The following is a 23,117-nucleotide window of genomic DNA, read 5'->3' as shown; positions in this document are numbered from 1 at the left end:
GGGGGGGGGGGGGGGGGGGTTCAGGGACAGGGAGTTAGAACCAGATTAACTTCCTATGAGTGTATTAGGATAAAAATAAGATCTGGGCCCCAACTGACATCCAGCATCTCCCATTCTCTGCACAATGTTCATTCATGCCCCAAGTACCCATCAGGTACAGACGCCAGTGCACACAACAAATCACATTACATTTGGTTTAGAAACCAAGTGGCAGTTTGACACTGAAATACTGAAATTCAACCCTGTCTCAGTTTGCTGTGTCAGTAGTTTTGTGGTAATGCAAGATTAGATCTCAAAGTTAGATAAAACCCCCCCTTACCCCTCCTTTTTCTTTTTCACCTTTCAACTTCCTTCATGGATATACAATCCATTGAATTTAAATTCATCCACTAACCATACATTAAACCAGATGCCTTTAGGGTCTCTCCGAGGTTTGATGTCCTGGAGCATTTTGCCCATTTTTTAATCCAGTTTAGAGCAGACTTCACCAGGACTTGAACTAAAACCTCCAGGTCGAAATGTTTTATCATTATGTGCTTGTTTTGTACTATACAGAGAGCATATATTATAATCCTGCATACTTCTTCTTCTTCTTATTCCTCTTTCCGCAAAAATGTAGACGAATAACTAGTCCTGCAGCTTTGGGGAAAAACCCAGACAACCCAGCAAGTCAAGTAACCATGGTAACGTAAATACCCAGATATGACGGTGGCATCAATCTTCCTATCGGTTTCCTAAAACGTTAAATTATTCCTTTTGATAGCAAAAAATGAACAACAGCACACAATAAATCAGTCGACAATGTTTACATGTTCTTTTAATTTAACCTTTTTTTTAACAACACACATGATACAGAATGAATATTTGCACAGAAACAGACAGATTTCGTTAATCATCTTAGAATAAGCAGTTGGTTTGACAAGAATCATCAGACGACAACTTTATATTTTTTTTCAATATGGCTTTTTTTGCCAGGTATTTCGCAAACCAATGAAAAATCTGTAGGGGAAGAAACAACGTACTTACAATCAAACACGAGCTCAAGTCTGAAACGCTTTGAAGGATTTAAAATCAGACTCATTCTGATGATCCTTTTTTCTGGGTAATGATAATATCTTGGGTGAGAATTCGAGGTCACCCTCTAATGGATTCATCACAGCATGAATTAGGAGGAAAATGCGGTGAAAAACAATATGAACAGAAGACAAGATCCTATAATGTTACTGTATAATGGCATCTTGATTGCACATGCAAGTTTTGGTCAAATAAACAACATGACGGGGAACAAATGAACAATCTTGTTGTTTATGAGCTGTCATTTTGTCGTCTTTTATGGGGTTTCATCATGAAAAAAAGCATCACACTTAAAGCTTATCTTAACAGCATGGATGTCAGTGTTTGATAGTCCCTTTAAAAAGCAACAAAAATAATCTCTTTAGTTAATCACAGTTCAGTACTGGTTCTTTTCTTCATGGGGAACATTGACAGACAGGTGAATGAATTGGCAAGATCAAGTGCTTTGAACTGAATCTTTTAGTAAAATCAGTCAAACTGTTTTTGTTTTAATTAAATAACACACATAAAAACAAACGTACATCAAGTTCCTCTTTATATTTGGTCACACTGTCGTTCTTGTATTAAATTCAGTCAAAGTGCTATTAATATCTTATGAGATCTCATAGCGTTTAAGTGTTTTAAAAAAAACAAACAAACAAACACCAATCCAAGGAATCTCAGTGAAGTTCAAAGCTCATCACGGCCAGTTGAATGTTCTCCCAGTGATCTGGTAAAACTTCTGATTGAAGGGGTGAAAGAACTTCTGCAGTTTAGTCACCACTGACGGGTCCACCTCTGGATGGATGCGGCCCTTGCTGCCTGCCAGGCACTTGTTGAAGACAATGTTAAATCGCAGACAGTAGAATCCCCTGGTGGCGTTGAAGTACAGGTTATATTGGCTGATCCTTGAGGGAAGGTTGAGGAAGCGCTCGACGAGCTGCAGCTCGGGCAGCGGGTCCGTGATAAGGCGGTCCCCGTCCACGATGTGGAACTGCTCCACGGGAAAGTACTTCAGCCAGCGCTCCAAATGTTTGGTGTAGATGCTGGTCCGGACAGCTTTGTACTTTGTGTTCACCTCACAGGTGTTGGCGTCGATGGCCAGCTTCTCAAACTTGTGGTAGGTCTTGTTCTTGCGCTCCTTGCCCTCCAGAACTTGCGTGTAGTCGGACACGGCTCTGGTTGTCGGCTCCCGGACGATGATCAGCAGCTTGATGGAGGAGTTCATCTTGAAGATGCGTTCAGGGACCTCCTCTGTGATGAAGTAGGCGGGGCTCTTCTCAATGGTGATCTGATGAGGGAAGGAGAAGGGCATTTTCCCTCTGTACCAGTCGATGCCCCGGGCGTAGTTTTGGTCATTGTCAAAGAAGTGGATCTCCTGTGAGGCTTTGACCACCGCTGGATGCAGGTTGAGCATCTCCAGCAGGGCCCGGGTGCCCCCTTTGCGCACCCCGATGATGATGGCCCGAGGCAGCTGCTGGACCAGGTTGTGCAGGCGGATTTGCTCTTTGGTGGCATTGCCCTTACGCAATTCATGGAGCAGGCCACGCTTAAACTGCAGGGTGCGGAGAGGGATTTGCTCTGGCTCAGGGGGGGTCAGTCTCCTTTCAATGGGGCAAATAGGCTGAAGCCTGAAAGAGAAAAACCCAGAGAGAAATGAAAAAGACACTATGATAACAAATAAAAACAAGGATTTTTCTTCATATGCAAAGGAATGTTAGACTTGGCCCAGAGGGAAAGATTTTATTTGGGCTGATTTTTTTATGCTGAAAACCCAGAAAGCAATTAACAGACATGATTTGTCTTTGAAATTAATTTAAATCAGGTCTGAGTTTCTAGGTGCTGTGCTCTCTGCCTGTTCAGCCATGATTGCTTTTCTAGTCTATAATGCAGCATGTTTACATGAGATATTCAAAGTCTTATTTTTCATTTGCACACTCACACAAATCTACAGCATATCAAGTAATATTCGTCTATTACTGAACCGTTAAACCTGTTTTCTTTAAAGGTCCCATATAAGGTCTCTGTCCATGTGTAGTTTGATTATAGATCAGGTCTAGCTTCTCTATTAATACTGTGAAGGTATCAAAGCCTCAGTCCACAGAGAAACACACACAGCCTGTATTCAGAAACTGAGCCTTAAAACCAGCTGTCAGGACTTCCTGTAACTTTGTGATGTCACAACAAAGCAGTCACCAAGTCCCGCCCACCTGGACCCACCATCCAAACCTTGCAGGATTTGGTTTCTCTGAGTGTTTTACCTGAAATCTGCTTTATTTTTATTGGATCACTCAGAAAACAGCCAGCCAATCAGAAGAGAGGCTCAGAGCCTCCTCTCTTCTGATTGGCTCACCGACCTGTTGTTATAGAGCTCCAGAGAGAAGCCTTTTGGTTCTTAAAACCACAAATATATCTTCTAATGGATCAGCACGTCAAATAAAACACAGAAGAAGAGGAAAATATGGAGCTTATATATATACGTATATAGATATATAAATAAAATAAATATATACCGAGCAACTCAAATGACTTAAAATAAACATGTAACATTTCTCAGGATGTGACGGCGGTGACTCACCTATCCAAGGTCCCAACCCTGGCTACGAGATAAAGGACACTTCCGATAGCGAGGCTGCCCAGAACGAAGAGCTTCTGTCTCAGCAATGCCTGCTGTTTGAATAGCATGGCCCTCCATCAATCTTCAGGACTGCGTCTTCAGCCTGCAGAGAGCAGAGCACATAAACCACTAATCACCAGGGGAAGAGAGAGACAGCCTAATGTTTATTAACACACACTCAATCAAGTCTTACAAGTGATTAAGCCACACTCACACGCCTGAAAAGTGCTGCAGTGCCATTAGAGGAAATGCTCGCCCACCAACCACCACTTTGTTTCATTTAAATATTTATTTATTTATTTCTGACGACTCCAGAATCAGATTAGATCCAATGTACAGACCCAGCTCTGAGACAGGAGTGTGTGTGATGTGATAATGCTTCATTTTGAAGCAGTTCAGAGGAAAAAATCTTTTAATAGAAAACATTTCAATGGAGAAATGATCTAAGTCCCTCATGAATAAGACCAAACCTGACGAAAATCTGCTCTTCTGATTCCCACACGGCAAAAACGACAAATACAACACATTTTCTTCTTCTAATGAAGATGCTAACACTCCTGCGTTTCATATTCCAGTTAAATTTACTTCACCCATTTAAATAAACGTTTGCTTTTTGCTTTTGTTTCTTCTGCACCTTTATTTTTTGCCTTTTGTTTCTTTTATTTTGCTATTTTAATTAATCTATCCATCGCCCTTTCTCCCCCTTTTCCTTATTTTCACATCACTTTTGTTGCCTGTTGCCTCTGACGCCGTTGGCCTGAGGACCCTGAGGACAACCCCCCCACCCCCACCCCCAGCATCACCACCTCCCAAGGGCCACGAAGAACCACACCTGTCAAACCCCTCTAACCCTCCAGCTCCCCAAACCCCTTTCTCAACAGATCTTGTTTTTCCTTTTCACCTTCACTTTCCTCACACACACACACACACACACACACACACACACACACACACACACACAACTTTGTCCTCAGTATTTGTCATTGTTTGTAGGTTGTGTTCACCTTTGTTTATCCACCTGCTGTGTAGTGTTATTTTTCACAATAAAGACGGGAAAATACAAAGAGTTTTATTTTGAAAACTAAGTTTATAAATAGCCCAACTACGTCTGTTCAAGCTGGAGGTTGTTGCACAAGTTAAAGCTGCACTAGTCAATGTTTTTTTTGCCTGTTTTAAGCTAACTGTTTTGATTAGTGTTGGGTTCATCTCTCTCTCACTGACCTTGTTTCCTGTTTTCTACACTCCCTGCTCAGCACAAAACAACAGAGAGACACAGTTGGCTACGAGCCATTGGATTAGCCAGGAGTTAGGGGCGGAGTCAGAAACTGCCAAGATGGCCACGGTGGAGCAGCTCACCCTGAGTTTCGAAACAGCTCTTCAGAAAACCTGTGGGTGACGTCACAGAGGGTACGTCCATTTTTATTCACAGTCTATGGTCTTAACACCTATGACCTTGTGACGGCGAGCGTGTCGGCGTGTCAAAGTCAAACATTTAACCTCCTTTTAATCATGTTTTGATCTTCTTCATCTTCTGAGAAAATGATCTGGCTCTTTATCTTAGCTTTAGCATTTGTTTTTGTTTGTTTTCTTCTTCAGACTTTAAAATCTCCATCCCTAAAAGTCTTCAGGCAGCAGGATTAAGACTTTAAGAAGAGAAACTGTACAAATGGTCACATTATGTTAATGCTTGTTGCTCTTTTGACCTTCAGAGAAAAGGCAAGAATGAATCTCCTCCTCCAAGAGAGGGCACTGCATCCTTTTATACAGATGGATGAATGTTTTTGTCTCTCTCTGATTAAAGAAAAGACTGTTTTTTTGCAGATCGATTCCTGCATCTGCAAGCTTACCACAGTGTGACTGGGTAAATCACATTATGGAATAACAGATCTATACAGAAGTCATCGCACTATTACAAAAGGGCCAATTGCACTCTAATCCAGCCTTTAAAACTGCCTACCATTACCAACAGAGCGGATCCTCCAGAGCATCTCATAAACAAGTAGAGAGGGGTTCTGACCCCGGTGTGACTGGAAAACATTTCACTCATATTGCCTCGTGGTGACTTCCGAAGGGAGACCAGCAGAGCAATCGCAATTTCATCAGTCTGACAAAGCAGAAGAATAAAGCCAGTTAGCCGGGAGCCGGCCCTGTGTTTGCGGAGTCCCATTTGGAAAAGAAATGTTTTTCATTACATCCTGTATCTCTGAAACAAGCGGGAGCGATAAATTCAATGGTCTCCAATGGAAATAAAGTCTGTTCAGTATTTTCTTTCAGCGGCGACACACACACACACACGGTTCTGATGTACGGTAATGTAATCCACTTCTTTCAGGGCGCGTCATTTATTTCAAGGTAATGAGTTCATATTATCCAGCATGCTTTGGGTTTTTTTCTCACGTTTAAAAAGGTGATAAAAACTTGGTTAATTCAGTACACTCAGGCGCTTTTGCTGCTACAGTCTGACTTGAACTGGTGCGACCTGGGACCAGTTTCACAAAGATATTTCAGACTGGTCTGTCGTGTCGGTCCAGTCTGAATTTGCTAAAATTAACTAAATTTAAGCCAAAAAGATTTGACACCTTAACCCCAGGTTAACTTAGGCCTAAGACCAATGTTACCATGGTAACAAGAGAGAGAGCAAAGAGAAGGGCAAGAGTTTTAGAGGCCGCTGAGATTTTTTTCCAAAATTGATCTTTCTTTTTATTGTTTCACTCTTCATACACTCTTGAAACTGTTGAATTGTGTTGAATGAATGTTTATTTTGTTTTAAAACATTTAGAAACATAATTTTTTTTAATGTATTCATTTCTTGGCCCACTTGCAACACCTGTTCCTTACACTTTTTCTCATATTTTAAATTTTTGAACGGCGATAAAAAAAGACATGACCTTTAAAATACTGAATATCAAACTTAATAGAGCCCCAAGAGAGACGTACCTGCCGGGCCTAGTCACGCTTGCTAAGCTGTGATTGGACAGTCAAAGGTTTAGCCGACAGTAATGTCAATTAAGGCCACAGTAATGTTCAGCAGAACTTAGAGAGTCTTGTTTTAAAGACTAAACAGTCCAACTCATTAAAATGGAAACTCCTCTGCAGGCTATAGACAGAGTGTTTGACCTGCAGAGACTCAGCAGCTCTCAGCAGACACTAATCTGTTGTTCTAATAAATACAGAGTACCACTTTCTGCACATTATGTATGACTTATTTATAAGCATACATAGAAATTAATTGTTTGCCCTGTCAAGGACCTACAACCAGAGAAGCTGTATCAGGCCGTGAGCCCGAGAGGGCCCTCGTACAGAACGATCCATTATGGAGCAGTTTATTTTCATAAACTAAGCACTGGGCCAAAAGCCACTACTTTTGTGTTTGCATATTTAACTCTACCACACAACAGAGAGAAGCATTCACATTACTTCAGAGGAGCACTTGAGAAATGACACCCCTGCTCCTGCCAGGTAAGATCACTCGGGAGAGGAGAGTGTAGAAGTGATTTATCTTATCTATAAAGCAGATTCTCATACATTGTGACCTAAATAAACTCTGCTGTTTTCTCCTCACGGGGCTTCAAGACACTGGAAGGTTTTGATCGAAACAACAAGAGGCGAGCAGCATCGCCGGAAGAGAGGAGAGGAAAGAAATGTTTTCCACAAATGTGAAGCATGATGCAGTGAGCACAGAAATGCTCAGCTAGGGAAAATATGTCTGCAGATGGGTTAGAGTGAAGTGCACTGTCAGGAATAATCTGGGGGGGGGGGTTCTCCCTGCAGAAGATGGGTACAGGGCGTCTGATCATAAAAATCAAATAGGACGTGAAAAGTTTTTCACAGTGCGGATAATTTTTTTTCTGTAAGGGGAGCTGACAGGAGTAAATAGTTAATGTAATGTGTTGTGGTTTTCTACATGCCGAGAGGAAACTGACAGGTAACTCATCTCTAATGCAAAATGTTCACTGCATCCTGTCCCACTGAGGCTGAAAGATGAAGCCAACATGGAATTGCAGTTCCCTGAATGGCCACTTGAGGCTCCAACTTTATAGCAGAAATGAACATGTTTTCAGCCTGGTACAAAAAAACTGTTTTGGTCTCTAGAGCTTCATGACAACTGTTTATACAACTCAGCTGTTTTTGTTCAAATGTTTTACCAACACCAACAGAAAATAGTACTCGGCTCACATCCCAGTAAATTCAATGGAAACACGGTGACTTTATTTCAAAATACCACAGACAAAAGTGGCGGCTGAGGGGAAATTTTGACCTGATGATGGTGCTTAACAAGAAATCATCAAGAATCATCCTCTGGGGATCATTAAGCTTCGTACTAATGATGATGAGGAAAGTCTGACCAACATCACCATCTTCATCGCGGCTGTTACATAAAGAAAAGTCACTTTTTGTGTTTGTCAGAAATGTAAAAACATCTACTCCCAACACTTCAACAGCTGTCTCTTATACACATCTACACACACACACACACAGAGTTTTGAATTGACACGTGTCACAACTGATCGATCATACATCAGCTCACAGCCATCTGAGCTAATGGGCTGAGACAGAAACCACTTACAAAAGACACTGAGCAATTAGAGAATTGCTGACTGGCCTTTTTTTTTCTGTGTAATTAAAACACTGAAAAGCACTTCTGTTTACAGGCCTGATAACAAATATAATTAGTTTCCAAATCCTGGAACATGGAATATGTGAGCTTGATAAAAAAAAAAAAAGTGACACAGCACAAAAACCTGTTTAGTTATTAAAGCACTTGGTGCGTTGTGCTAATAATCTGCGCTGCTCTGTTCTCATTTTTAGACGAGTGCACGAGGGCACTGGTAAAAATAGATGGCTGCAGCTGAGCTATTACATTCCTTCATGTACTGTTCATTCACTGCATTACTGAAAACACTGTTGTTGGAAGAAGACAGCCAATCCCTTTCAGTCTCTCTCACACACACACACACACACACACACACACACACACATCGACACACACACATAGTGTAAACTGTGGGGCCTTGGGACTCAGCAGCAGCAGTAACAGCTGGGTGGTGTGACAGGAAAACCTTGGTGGGGTCTCATGCTGTATTGTGTCCAGATCTATCAAGTCAGTGAGGCTTTGCTGTTACTTTAACAGAGGGCTATTTTAATGTTAGCAGAGGTGCACAGCATGTGGGCAGATGGAGAGGGACATCAGAGAGCTGGTCAGCAGTGATTGGCTGCTTCCACAGAGTTCAGTGCTGCTCGGGTCAAAGTACAACTTATTCGAACTTTTAGCGCGGGCTCCGCTTGGCGCACCTGCGGACTGTAAAAAAAAAAAGATGGACGTAGTCTCCGTGACGTCACCCACGGGTTTCTGAATAGCAGGTTTTGAAGCTAAGAGTGAGCTGCTCCACCATCGTCATCTTGGCAGTGTCTGACTCCGCCCCTAACTCCCACATAGTCCAAACATGGGCAAATTTACCCACCCCTCACTTAAAGAGGCCACGCCCTCAATTATACGTAACTGAAAGCCTTTATAAAATGTAAACAGTTGTCATGAAGGGGGAAATTAGCTATGGAGACCAAAACTGTTCCGTCACCTGAGTGATGACAGTAAGATGACAAAAACGTTTTAAGGCTATGTTAAAACAAAATGCGTTTATAGACGTTAAACTGCGGCGGGGGAAAATAAAATTTAATATTAATTTAATACTATAAATAATAGGTTACTACATTAATGGGAAAACAAGTTAAATATCGTCTTCACATTTGCAAAGACATGATCGTTCTGACGAGCAACCCTGGTCTGTACCTGTTCCAGGACACGACTAAGTGTGTTTTCCTTCAGTCAGACTCATGCACTATTGTTTGAGATGATTTCTGTGCAACTCAAGTCAAGTCTTTTAGAAAGCTGTAGAGCGCTGCCACTGCTTGCCTGAGTTTGCTATTCTTCTCTACAACAGAGGTGGTGAAAACTATGTTATCAAGAGCAAAACACAATGGATGAAAATGTGAAAATAATAATAATAAATATAGACTGAAAAATGTCAGAATTTTCCTCTGTTTGAATCTTTGATATTTGTGGGGACGGTGCATTAAGCTGACTGTTCGTCTTGTATTTGTGGAGAGAGCCGGTGTGTGACTATAAATGGCAGCCACCAACAGCTTCCACTTCACACAGCCTTACGAATGTTATCCTCTGACAGAATTGGTGCACGTTCCAAAGCGATCAAAGAAGAAGTTATTCAGTCATCAAAGTCATTTACATGTAAGGAAAAAAACAAAGAACAAAAACAAATAATATGCATTCGTCTCTCTGTTGGTGAAAATAAATTCTCCAAACTTTGATGGAGACAGCGGAGCAGAGGCAGTACACTGCAGCTCTTAATGCTGGAGTTGAGTCGGCTGAGGACGTTGTGGAGGGAGAAGAGAGACGGGAGACAGAGAGAGGGCAGAGCATTGATGAATAATTCACCACTATGTGCTTTATTATTGTTATTGATGCACAAGGGAATGATTCTGCTGTTCGGCTTAGAGCTCCAACCTTTGCCGACCTCCACTCCACTCCTCTAAACCACACGTCCATTTTATGATATTACACCTACATTATTTATCACCCATTGCTACAGATCCCTCAGTCTCCAAGCCTATGAGCCGTCATCCTACCCCCTGACATTGTGTATTTTAGAAGAAACACTGAGGCAAGAAATAAATACAGGCACATGGACAGTAAGCATCTGCACATGTGCATCTTCCTATACCTCTGCCTATATTTTCCTGCACACACAGCAAGGTCCATCAAAGTCACAAAAACTCTCCTCCAATACTTTATACCATGATATAATTCAAAACTTTTTCAGATATCGGCAGGTAATCGTTGGGGCAAAATAACACAAATACTGCATAAACCAAAGAGCATTATGATCATCTTTGTCAAAATAGTTCTGTTTCTGTTCTTTATACTTCTTCAGTAAATTACATGACACGGGAGGGGGGTATTATAATTTGTATATTTAAAGAAGATTACTAAATAATTCTATATGTGAACATATATAAAATGTGACAAATAAATAGCTAACCAATAATACATTAAGCAAACCAAAACAACTCTCTCTGACCCCGGTTGGTTACATATTGTGATTGGATTCCCATGTGCACCCCGAATGACAGGCACACAGAGAGAGGTCCGGTAAAGACACAGACAAGGACAATAAAAACAGGATCAGGATTTTTCCTGCAATTTCTCATTAAACAGATAACTAATTGTCTCAAACCTAATTAGCCCTTTTGGTTTGCAGGTTCTACATCTCTAAGAGACCGAAGTGGCTAAACACTAAATCAAACAACGAGCCTGTGAGTGTGTCGCACACAGCTGTGACACGACAACAGACGAACACAACAACAGGGAGTGAGTGTCGGACTGAACAGACAAATATCTGGCTTTACTCCTGACTGCTGTGTGACCTTCAAAGACCGAATAAGACAGCGGACATAAAACACTGAGCGAGGGAGACAAACAGGAGGACGTATCCCTGCAAGGTTTTATATACACACACACCAACACACATACATACATACATACATACCGTGTGCATGCACCCTACACACAAAGACAAACACAAAGACACTCCTTTGAGAGGTTTCGGGTGAATGACGAGACATAGCCTTTCAAGAGGTGTGAGAACATACATCTGAGTACATGTGACTTCAAACATTAAACTGTCAAAGTGTCATCATGCTTTTTGAACAGACGCCAATCGAGAATAAACACATTCCAAAAATAGGCCAGGAAAGAGAAGCAACCAGAACTGCACTGGAAACAGAATCATGTGTTTCAACCACACAAACTAGAATTATCTCCTTGCAAGTTGTACGCCTCTGAGTTACAGCATTGAACAATGGGCAGAAGTGCTTTTGCCGAACATCATGGTGTCACAGTGAAGTTGACCTTTGACCTTTTGGATATAAAATGTCATCACTTCATTCCATCCTACTAGACATTTGTGTGAAATTGCGTCATAATTAGCGTATCACAAGAACATGAGCTAAAAAGAAGTTCATCCTTGAATCAAAGTGAATCTTTGTTTTATTTGAAGTGTTGATCCATCAGAAGATATATTTGTTGTTTTAAGAACCAAAAACCATCTCAGTGTAGTTTTACATCTCCTCTCTCAGGCTTCTCTCTGGAGCTCTAGTAACAACAGGTCGGTGAGCCAATTAATCAAACAACACATGGACATCTACATATATAAATGTTTGGGACCTGACCTTGACAGTTTATTTTGTGTATTTTGCATCACCACAAAGTTTATGTTTTTAGCTCTGATAACCAAGTGTCTGATGATAAAGTCAGTCCAAGAAATTCACCTGAACTCTCTAACGGTAACCAGCTCAGCCCTGCTCACCGTTCTCTAAGCACTTCCATCTGTCTTGTGATGTTCTATTTTGAGGCCGACACGATTGTGTGCTGCGTGTCACATCTTTGCCTGTATCACTGTATATGGTGATAACTAACAAGATTAAGTAAGGAGGCCTGTTTTTAGTTTTACAGTTAAGTGCACTAATGGGATTTGTTAGCGGAGGGCATGTGTTATGGTGAAGAGGGAGGTATAGATGTGTGTGTGTGTGTGTGTGCGTTACACTCTGCTCTCTCCACCTCTTGGGTAATTCTGAATCACATCAGGTAGAAACATCTGCTAGCAGAGCGGTCTCTGGAGCAGCTGTGTACCTCTAACAGCTGGTGAACCACCAACCCCCCCGCCCCCCCAGAGAAGAGGCTGCATCCTCACATCCAACCAGCTCCCGGTTCTCCTCAGTTTCCTCCAGCTCTGGAGCAGCTTCCTGCTCCTGGCCCCACAGACAGGCAGACAGACAGAAGGTGCTGTCGGGCCTCTGAGCGCCGCCTGTAGCGTCTGCACTCAGTTCCCAGTCGACTCTGCAGCGCCTTGCCTCCACGGCTTCAGTTCATCTGGTTTTCTTCTATTACCCTGACATGCTGTTGCCCACATTTGGGCACTGCAGCCTCCCCTCGCCCCCTTCCTTCCAAACACCGTGGTCTCGACACTGTGCTGTTGTGATCGAGCACTGCCGGATCTCAACCAGGAAATTTAACCACCTGCGGAAGTGGCTTCATCTTGAAGAGACTCTATCGCAGGAAGTATTATTCACATCTGTTTCTAACATTTATGATTTATTATTTTTCAAGTGTTGAAATCAAACAGTTGTGACATTTTCAAGTGTGTGGAGGAGCTGGTGCTCTTGGTCAGTCAGGGGTCACAGCATAGAGCCACTGATTGAATCAACTGGTAAATGAACATACATTGATTTTCTATGGAACAGAAATCGATGTTTTGAGCAGGTTTGTCGCCAAATAACCTTTATCTTACTTGGTCTTCCATGTTTTGCTACTGATTTAACTGAAGCTGAAGATAATTTTTGTTGTCATTAAGTTAGGTAAAAAAAAAAACTGATTTGGTAACACCTACTATAACAAGAAGCATTAATGTTCCCTCTTCTGTCCTGTTCTATTCCTCCTTCACAACAGTTATTTCACTCAAAACCTTAGATGTCAAAGTCGTGTTTGATGACAGAAGGAGATTAACAAAGTCGGTACTGTTCATCCTCTGATTCTTTGGCACCAAAGTTCATCCATCCAGTAGCTGTTGAGATGTTGAGATCTGCCGTTTCTACGGCTACAGCAGCTAGCAGGGATAAAATCACTTCGGGGGAACTGCAGAATCAGGTGATACGTCTTTGTAAAAATAAAAATTGGTGCAGAAGGATTGTGACTCTTTTCTAGTATTCCACAACTTTTATTTTTTAAATTTTGAGTGAAAATTATTAGTCTCTCTTTTTCTTTTTGAACCATTCAGCAATGTGATTGTGTTCAAGAGATTAAACACCGTTACCTTTGGTCGTTATCCATGTTGCGTTCAATCAGGAAGCGAGGCAGGTGACTGCATTATCGTTTCCAAAAGCTTGTGTTTCTCCCCATCCAGACTAAAACACAACCCCAGAGTTTTCAAACTAAAACAGGTTCAGCAGTGTTTCTACAAGTCTCCTTTTTAGGGGCTTGAAAACTTGAACTGAGCACCAGGGGCCAGATGCATCAAACTATGTGTTAGATAGAGAAACATGCCGGGTGCTTTTCTTCTGTTCACATAGATGTGAGAGTAATAAAATCAGATTCTATCAGCACATTATTATGCGCACACACACACACACACACACACCATCCCTTTAAGGCTGAAACTGGGACAGCCCGTCCACACAGGAAAAACCTTGTCATCTCATTTCATAGCTGGACTAGCAGAGGCCCTGGAGGGAGAGCAGGGGGGGTGGGGTGGCAGGCAGAGGTTAAAGCTGAGTAATACGTAAGTTAGGAGTCTCTGAGTCATGAAAACACTGCAGGGACTGCTGGGATATCTTCGCGCTGAACAGCCAGCTCACGCCGTTCACCTCCTCGCTCGTCAGCTCGGCCTCTGATCAGCTCCTCTTCGCTGCCTTGAAACGCAGCAACCTTGGGCCATCCTTGCAACGTAGCTCCAATCAAAGACTCAGCCCTGGATGCTTTATGTGGTGCGCCCCTTTGAAAACCATGTCAAAAACCAAGGTGCGTCCGTCCGCCGCGCTCAACTGTTAAGTGACACTGACGTCGATAGGATGTTAGCGGGGGTTTTGCCAGTCTGTGTGAATGTCCTGGGGATTGCTCAAGACGGGAGGAAGCGAAACCACGGGTGGCTCTCGGCGTAAGGGCAGCCCTGCAGTGGGAGACGACATATGCGTAGAGCTAATTAGCCACGGAGCGCTTATGCAAAAAACCTTTTAACTGTTTCCAGCCATCAAGCACCTTGTGATTCCCTCCGACAGGCCCTCTGCTCTGCTTTGCATAAAGACGACAGCTTGGGTGTTTAAAATTTCATCCGCCTCCCTGAACAGAGGCCGATCACTGCCCAGCGATCGTTTTATCCACCAGGCTGCTGGCAGCTCCGCAGGTCAAAGCAATCATCTGTAGAACCTTTTACACCGCCTTGTTTGAGGCGGGAATGTTGCGCCTTTATTCCGTCTCACCGTTCCGTATAAAAGGTCGGGACAGGGAACGAGGGGTCATTTCTGTTCCGCCTTTAAGTTGGCGGGGTAGTCAAAGAGTCTGTTTAAAAGGGAGATATGTCAGTACACTGCTCCGGTATTTACCTGTAAATAACTGTACTGTGTTTTTCTTTTCGTTGAGAAGGAAGTCGGGCTCAAACAACAAACAGACGCTCAGACAGGTAGAAACAAAGCCCCAGGGTGGCTGAACTTACCTGGATGAGAAAAATGAGCACTAGTTGTGAAATGATTACCTAAACTGTCTGATGCAAATATCCATCACAGTTTACAGAACAACTTCCCGTCTCAACTATGACCGACCGTAAAAAGTTGTGCGAGAACACTTTTCCTTAGGGCTCCAACTAAAGATTATTTTCATCTTTGATAAATCTACACATAAGTTATAAGTATCTGTCCAGACTGCTGTTTTCCTGTGGTTTATTTTGTTATTCTGGTGTTTTGGAGCATAAATAAATTCAGTCATAATACCGAGAAGACCTTGAAGTTTAAGGTTGTTTTCTGTAGCTGGTTCAGAGCCTGAACTACTAAAGAGATTAAACTGGTGAAACAATCCCAGACATCCTCAAACCCATGAATTCCAAATACCTTTATTCTGATCACATGATCTGTTCTAAGGATATTGATCATATTCATCACCTCTCCCGATATTCAGTGTCTTCCTGATAGCTTTATTGCCGTTCATTGTGTTGATACTGAGATTAGCTTCGCGAGTCTCGCAGCACTGTCTCATGTCAGTCACAGACCGGTCGATCCGATTACTATTCCCTCTGCACTGCATTTACATTCAGCCGACACCCATCCACAGAGATGTTCAAGGACACTGTGACAGGACACACAACTGTTTACAGATGTGTTGTCTTTCACAGGAATCAAATCACTGACCTTCCGGTTATGAGCCTGTCTCAGAATTAATATTAGGTCACTGGTATATGGCACTTTGCTAGGAATGTGTTACAGGTCCCATCACACCACCTGACTGTCAAAAAACGTTGTGCATCCAACTTGCTTTTGAGTTTCAAATGTGTCTTATCATTGACACCCAACGACAACATATCATCACTATGACTTATCCTCCGTAGGGCCGGACCCTCTCGTTTGGGTTCGGCCTTCGTGGTCTACGACAGCTACGAAGGACCGCACCTTCGTTGACCGCGTCCCCTGAATCGGGACACAGCTGTAGTCTGAAATTTTAAGTTTCCTAATTTACTAATTTAGATGTAGAAATGTCTGATTAAAGCGTAACAGGGCTGAGAATCTCACCAAGCAGCTGAGGTCAAATTTTGATACTTGACAAATTTTAAATGTGATGCTGGTGACACATTTTGATCAGTTCTGACGATCAATACTGAGCAGTATATGTAATATATACCATATTACTGTAAGGTATGCTTCAGCTTCCTACTATAGGAGTGTTCTTTTCAGTGCAGTTAGTGCATGCATTCGGATACAGTGCTGTGTGTACAGTATACCACCTGCTGGATGTGGGTGGATGTTTATGATTTGGGGATGAGCGTCTCTTTTCACTGCATCCTCCTCTCCATTCCTCTGCAAAAACTGGCAGCAAGTTCCCCACAAAGGGTGGAGCACATCTGGAGGCAGACTTGAAAGGAAAGACACTCAACATCAGGATGCGTCTGAGTGTACCGTCTGCCAGTTTCCACTCTGCATCAGTGAGGAGAAAACTCATCGCAGAGTGGCACTTGAACGGATAAATGTCCGTAAATACACCACAAGGGTGTCAGGAAATATGGGCAAAACACAAACAGCTTTTTGTTGCCCAGAGGAAGCAGTTAATCTGCCCATAAAGCTGTTCCAGATGAAAGATGAGGTGTCTCTCGAAGTGTACTTCACGTCTGAAATGGTTTAAATAGGAGGTGAAATGTAAAAAGGTAGTCAAAAAACTGTGAGGTCTTTCAAAGACTCTCCAGAATCCCTCTTCAGCGCTGCAAGAGCGGAGAGAAAGCCGCAATGAGGTGCCCATCATATGCTCAGGGAGCCGCTCAGCTGTTGCCAGTCGAGGCAGGAAGCTCCGCTTGGTTAGGCAGATTCCTCCTCGCATGTCCAATTCACCCGAGTCTCCCCCACGAAGCTGAAGCCTGGCGTCACTGAAGTATGACCTGACACGTCCATGTCAGTCCACAGCAGAGAAAACACAACAAACAGTTTGATAACCGAGGTGTCAAAAGAAGACTGATTAACTTATGAAGATTTTTTTTGTTATTTGTGAGGTTTAAAACTGCATTAATTGTCCTTTTCTCATATGAACAATGGATCCGATTACAATGTGTAACGTGACTTGTGTTGCCTTTTACAAATAGTGATAATCTCTGCAGTTGCCCTCAGCTCTACAGAACATTTTAGCCTCTTTTAGCTTTAAGCCCATTAACCCACTAAAAACTCCTGGTCAGCACCAAACCAAACCAAAACAGAAGAAATGTAAATATTTTACGTATATATTTTAGGAAAACTGTCGAGTTTGACCGTTTTTGGGAGTGGGTGACCAATTTTTATTTTTACATCTCTTGAATTCAAATGCATGCACACAGGCAAACAACAGGACGCGAGAAATACATCAATTTGCCAACAAATTGCAGGGAAGAATAAAACTGTTGCTAGTTAGCAAACATGGATGTAAACAATTCAGATTGATAATCCTTTAAAAATGGGCTTCAAATTGTTGCATGGGAAAAAGGAAATCCTCTCTACACCTTTGTTAGGGCTCAAAGATATAAACAATAGAATAACGTAAATGTAAATTGGTTTGTTTACAAGAAATCTGAACAGGAAACCTTTAAGTTCATCAGGTCGGTAGAAACATGACTCTAAATGGATGCTAATGATTGCTAATATTGAGTGAAGTCGCCAAAGTCATTGCAGTTGCACAAATAACAGTGCTACAGTGCTAACGCTAACTAGCTCTACCCTGCAATTCAAGGACAACACTGCTCGTTTGTCTCCATGTCTTCTACATGCATCATCAGTGAGTGAGGATGAGGATGCTAGCTTTAGCCTCAGTCTGTGAGCACAATATCATGTTAGCAGCCATCAAGGGCATTAGGCCTGGGCATATGCAAAATCTAATATCTCAATGCAGTCCAGCCCAAATATTGCCATATACGATATCATCGTGATGTTACTGAATATCGGGCCAGGCCTAAAGTGCAAGTGAACAAAGCTAATCAGCTAGTTAGCTAGCTACAGTTAAATTGCTATAGCAACGTCGTCTTCAAAAAGAATCAACTGTTACCGGTTAAAAATGTGAAGTGTCCTTTTGTTCTACATCTGTCTTAAATCATGGACCTGTTTTTTTCAAAATATTCTGACGACTTCATCAATAATCCATCTCATCTGCCATCTGATCATTTGTCAGCAATAACAAAAGACTGCTGTGTCTTCCCCTCAGATGTTATCTGCCTGGATGTATGCAGTCATGGTATCTACTTCCTCACACTGTCCTCCAAAACCATGAAAACGCTGTGAATTTTAATTGGAAAAAATGTAAACCCATACGTCACACACAATCCTTTAAGCAGGAAATTAGAAACTACGCATTTGTGCATTCATACAGAAGCCTGGAGCCCGGACGATTCACTACACGCTTCAAATACTGATTCTCTATTAATAATGCATCCAAATATAGATACACCTATGCTTTGCTTTTCGTGGAATGCCACTCAAGCCACTATGAAACATTTATTCATCCTGGCTCTTTGTGCAAATACCGAGGGACCCAGACTTACTCACTGTCTGTATTGCGCCTGCCTGAACCCGGAACAGTTTCCAATGTGTTTTTGAAAAGAGTTAGCATAAATCCATAAGTATAGTATGTGAGTGCTGGTTTTTGTGTCTTTGTCAATAGGTTGTACTTTCCTTTACTAAGGATTATATTACCTTCAGGGGACTTTAGCATCCGAGAGCTCATTTAGTAGAGGAGGGTAATAAATCACAGGCGTTGCTTTTGCCCTGCTTGTGCTCTGATCCCTAGTTAGTTTGGACATGAAGTGTAGGTCCCTCTCTTAATTATAATTTCTTATGAGAAATCATTCATCTATGTTACAATAAGGGCAAGAATCCATCAAAAAAAGAAAACAAAAACCCTTTTGTAAAAGACAATTTAAAGCTGCAAGTTTGCAGCCGCAACACAACCCCCACTGTGTGTTTTGCAAATAACCTTTGTCCTCTAGAAAGCATTCTTGTTGCCCTTAAATAAACACTTCATAAGATTATAATGCAGGAGATGGAGGGGGGGGGGGGCTGTCCTTTAAAATGCTCCAGATCTCACAGAACCAGACACTGGAAGAGCAGAGAGGTCTGGAGTCACGGAGGAAACAAAGCTCAGCTCTGTTATTAATGGGCTCAGTCTGTCTCGGACACGTTTGCCATTTCTGTAATGTCACAGAGCAGTGAAGGAGGACGCAATAAAACGCCGAGCCTGGAAGCTCCACTTATTACAATTAATAATTCATATGACTGCATTAACTAAGTGAAATCCACAATTTCACGTGGCAGGCATGGAGTGTGTGTGTGTGTGTTTTGAGGGACGGAAGGGTGAGGGGTGGTGTTGGGGGGTGGGGTGAGAGGTGGTGTTGGGGGGTGGAGGGTTGCTACCATCAGACTAGAGGAAGACGGAGTCGAAATGCTTTGTTACAGCCAATGAGGACTGCAGCAAGTACACAGGCCATGAATAATGGATGTGATATGTTGATGTTGTGTGTATGAACACAGAGCTCATCAAACATGGTATAGGCTGTTTTTAAAGCTCCATATTTTACACTTCTTCTGTGTTTTATTTCAAGTGGAGATCCATAAGAAGATATATTCGTGGTTTTAAAGAACCAAAAACCATCTCAGTGTAGTTTTACGTCTCCTCTCTCAGGCTTCTCTCTGGAGCTCTAGTAACAACAGGTCGATGAGCCAATCAGAAGAGAGGAGGCTCTGAGCCTAATATAGCAGATTTCAGGTAAAACACTCAGAGAAACCAAGTCCTGTAAAGGTTTGGATGGTGGGTCCAGGTGGGCGGGGCTTGGTGACTGCTTTGTTGTGACATCACAAAGTTCCAGAAGGCTTTTGGTTTTAAGGCTCAGTTTCTGAATACAGGCTGTGTGCATTTCTCTGTGGACTGAGGCTTTGATACTTTCACAGTATTAATATAGAAGCTAGAGCTGATCTATAATCGCACTACACATGGACAGAGACCTCGACCTTGAACTTTGACCTTTAAACTTCTCACGTGGTTTAGTTTAAATAGTTATTCAACCCCTAGCTTGGGAACCAAAGAACTAAACTTGCTAACTATATATAAAGCAGATAAAAACCAGAAGCATTGATGGATTTACAATATAATAAAGTCATATATAATAATATGACATTTTTGTCACAGTTCACTCATCTGTTCCTTATTCCTCATTTACTTCCTGGTTTACATTCCAACTCACACCATTGTGCCTTCTCTGCTGTAGCTTTACTTAACTATTTTTGTCTTCCTGTTTTGACCTCCTGCCTGTTTGCCTGCCCTCCTTTTTCCTTTTCTTACCCGGTTCTTCCGCTGACCTGTCGAACGCAGCTCGCTCCCTGACTTTCCATCTCGTTTATCCCTGCCTGCTCTTGTCTGCCGAGCCTGAACAAAGACCAATTGCATAAACTTTAATCAGTAGCTCGTTTTGCACAACATAGAAGTGATTTCTCTCTCTGACATTTGACAGTTATTTTGAAATTCTATTAGTCGTTTTTAAGATTGCAATTTCAAATTGTGCAGTAAGCAGGTTCTTGGAGACGCACCTAGTGTCTCTAAGTGTTTAAGTTCTTCCTCTGCTGCTGGAAAACAAAGACGTTTCTCGATTAAAGAAAAAAAAAAGAAGTACAGAGGAGGTTGATGCCGTCATGTCCAGCTGACTACAGTCTGGACGTGATTAAGTGCTGTAAAGTCACATCACACACAGCTAGGGATGTGATTACAGCAGCCGGTCTGAGAGACACACGCAGCATCTGGCTTTAATCACATTTCAAAAAGCACCTACAGAACAAATTTGGCTTTAATCCGATTTTCAAAAAAAGTGCTTTAACTTTCCAAAACAAGAACGTAGCAAACAACAAGTCAAATTGCATTGAACTCCTTCTTAAGACTTAAGATTTAATTCAAAACGCTTGTATTGTGCATGTTTTATTGCAACAGTATGGCGTCGGATGCCGGTGACATTAGCAGCCCGCTGTGACAGATTGCAGTGACGCAGCTCCACCAGTCTAACAGCACATGATCCTAGAAATAGATTGAGTCAGAGCACCATATGCTGCAAAGCAAGAAGATGCATGCAAACATATTTTCTCTTAGGCTGGTGAGAATGTGCGTCTACAGGGATTAGACTCAGCACGGTAGATTAGTGAACTTCTTTAAAAAGAAGTCTCACTGTTGTTGCACACCTGTTTTTTTTGGGGCTATATGCTGTTTTCTATTTTCCGCAGGAATCACGCACATCAGCACAAATCAGCACGGCCAAAAATGAATGTTGCTGAAACGTAATGATGGTGGGGCTATAATGCGCTCCATGCCCAGCAGGTGTTTCCCGTGATGCAGCAGTTACCCTTCACGCGGCGACACAAACAGCTCGAGGTGAAAGCTGATGTCATTTCACATTTCACGTTTTCGCTCTCTCCTTCAAGTCATTGTCCTGCGAGTGCATCTTAATGTCATTATGCCAAAGTGCTGAAGTCAAGGGCTGGCGTGAAGGGCAGTGGTTTATGTGTCTGTTTTGTTTTCCCGCCGCAGCCTGGTGGCAGCAGTTTGTCATGTATACAGGGAAGGTGACTGCGGTTACACCGGCGTGTCGTTCGGCTGAGATGACCCTGCTTGCGTTCCTCTCATGACTTACGCATTGCTCCTGTCTTTTAATATCAACTTCAATTACGGCCCAGGAGCAGCAGCTTGTCTGAGTTACACCAGCAGCGATTCAACAATATTAAATAAAATAAATAAAAAACACGAAGCCGGAGGCAGTGTTGCTGCGCGCCGCTCCCATCGCCACATTTCTGCCATTTATTTCAGTAAGTTTGCAGGATGTGAATCATCTCCCCAGTAATCTTGGTTGTAAAAATAAACATCAATAAATCATTTGAAAGAAATTACAACAACTATTAGATTAGTCTTCTCGTAGATTTGTCTCGTTTAGTTAAAAATAACTTCTGTGTGTTTGTCTGTTTCCCTGAGCAGGATGTTGTTTTTACACTTTTTCCTTCCTTCCTTTTTCTGATGAAGTTTCTTTGAAAAGGGAAGTTGGTGGAGTGGCTGGTATTGCAGATGCCCATGACACAAACAGACTCCAGACACCAGACAGAAACTCCCAAAACACACGTCAACGTAAACACCTTCACTTTCAGATTCAAGGACAGAACTTTAGCGACAATGAATATCGCACTTGGCCAAACCGCAGTTTCAATAATATTTCGATTAATTGTTCAGCCCTGCTTCTTTTCCATAGCAACACGAGCTGAAGCGGCGGGGCGTTGTAATATACTAAACAAACAAACAACTGAAACTTAAGATACAACAATATAATTATATCGTGATACTTGGGCTGAACTATATCCAGAGACTATGCACTTATATTGGGGATGTTTTAAGAATTTTAAATATGCTTGTTTTATGTCGAAGGTTTTGCATGAACTTGCCCCATCACCTTTCATTGAATCCATTAAACAGAGTACTACAGGGCGGCCACTAGAGGGCGCCGTGAAGTGCACTGCATTTGGACAAACTATCCTACACATCCCACCTTCAATACACATCTCAAACATTGGCTTCAAACCAAATCTGTCATCACTTCTGACTCAGTATGCAACTTAATGTATTTGTCTTTATATTTGCATTTGTGTGTTTGTTTGTTTTTGTTTTATTCTACCATAGCTAGCTGATGTTCATTAACATACACTGTCCCTATCTAATAAATAAATAAATAAATAGTTAAGATTAAAATAATACAGATACATTTTATTTATAGGCACCTTTCCAGGCACTAAAGGAAACAAAAATCACATATACAGTATAAACAGACAAGCCACCAACAAGGCATTAAATAGACAATAAGTTAGAATAAATATAATTGAAAGAAATAAATCTTTGAGGTGTGATTTGAAGGAAGGAAGTGAGTCCATGTTACGGATCAGACACATATTTCCAAAGTGCCCACTCTGCAGCACCATTATCAGCAGTGGGTTCGTGTCCGCTGAGGAGTCGTCAAGGTAAATACTACACTGCTGCAGTCGTCTGCACTACATCAAGCGCCGGCGCCGATGTAGTGAACTACAGGGAACGCGCTGAGCCTCTGTGCGTTCAGACTAACGAGGCCAGAAGACGCATCACCCTTCAGAC

At 42.2% G+C, this 23,117-nt stretch overlaps 1 protein-coding gene across 2 annotated transcripts in view; it reads right to left on the bottom strand.

Moving 5' to 3' along the window:
• Positions 1 to 801: 801 nt before the first annotated feature.
• The window catches only part of LOC111672909 (heparan sulfate glucosamine 3-O-sulfotransferase 5), a 64,303-nt gene continuing 41,987 nt past the window's right edge, over positions 802 to 23,117 (bottom strand). For both annotated transcript variants that reach the window (XM_023430493.2, XM_087169675.1), the window contains exons 3-4: positions 3,632 to 3,773; positions 802 to 2,684 (exon numbers count right to left, since the gene is read on the bottom strand). In XM_023430493.2, coding sequence (XP_023286261.1) covers positions 1,754 to 2,684; positions 3,632 to 3,738 — 1,038 coding nt within the window. In that variant the 5' untranslated portion in view covers positions 3,739 to 3,773 and the 3' untranslated portion in view covers positions 802 to 1,753. The remainder of the gene's footprint in view (positions 2,685 to 3,631; positions 3,774 to 23,117) is intronic.

This window comes from Seriola lalandi, unplaced genomic scaffold, assembly GCF_002814215.2.
Source record: "Seriola lalandi dorsalis isolate HSWRI2012SDOR001 ecotype SW California unplaced genomic scaffold, Sedor1 jcf7180002054906, whole genome shotgun sequence".
Classification (NCBI taxonomy): domain Eukaryota; kingdom Metazoa; phylum Chordata; class Actinopteri; order Carangiformes; family Carangidae; genus Seriola; species Seriola lalandi.
Note: the sequence above shows the minus strand (reverse complement) of the source record. Positions and strands in the feature narration are given on the sequence as shown.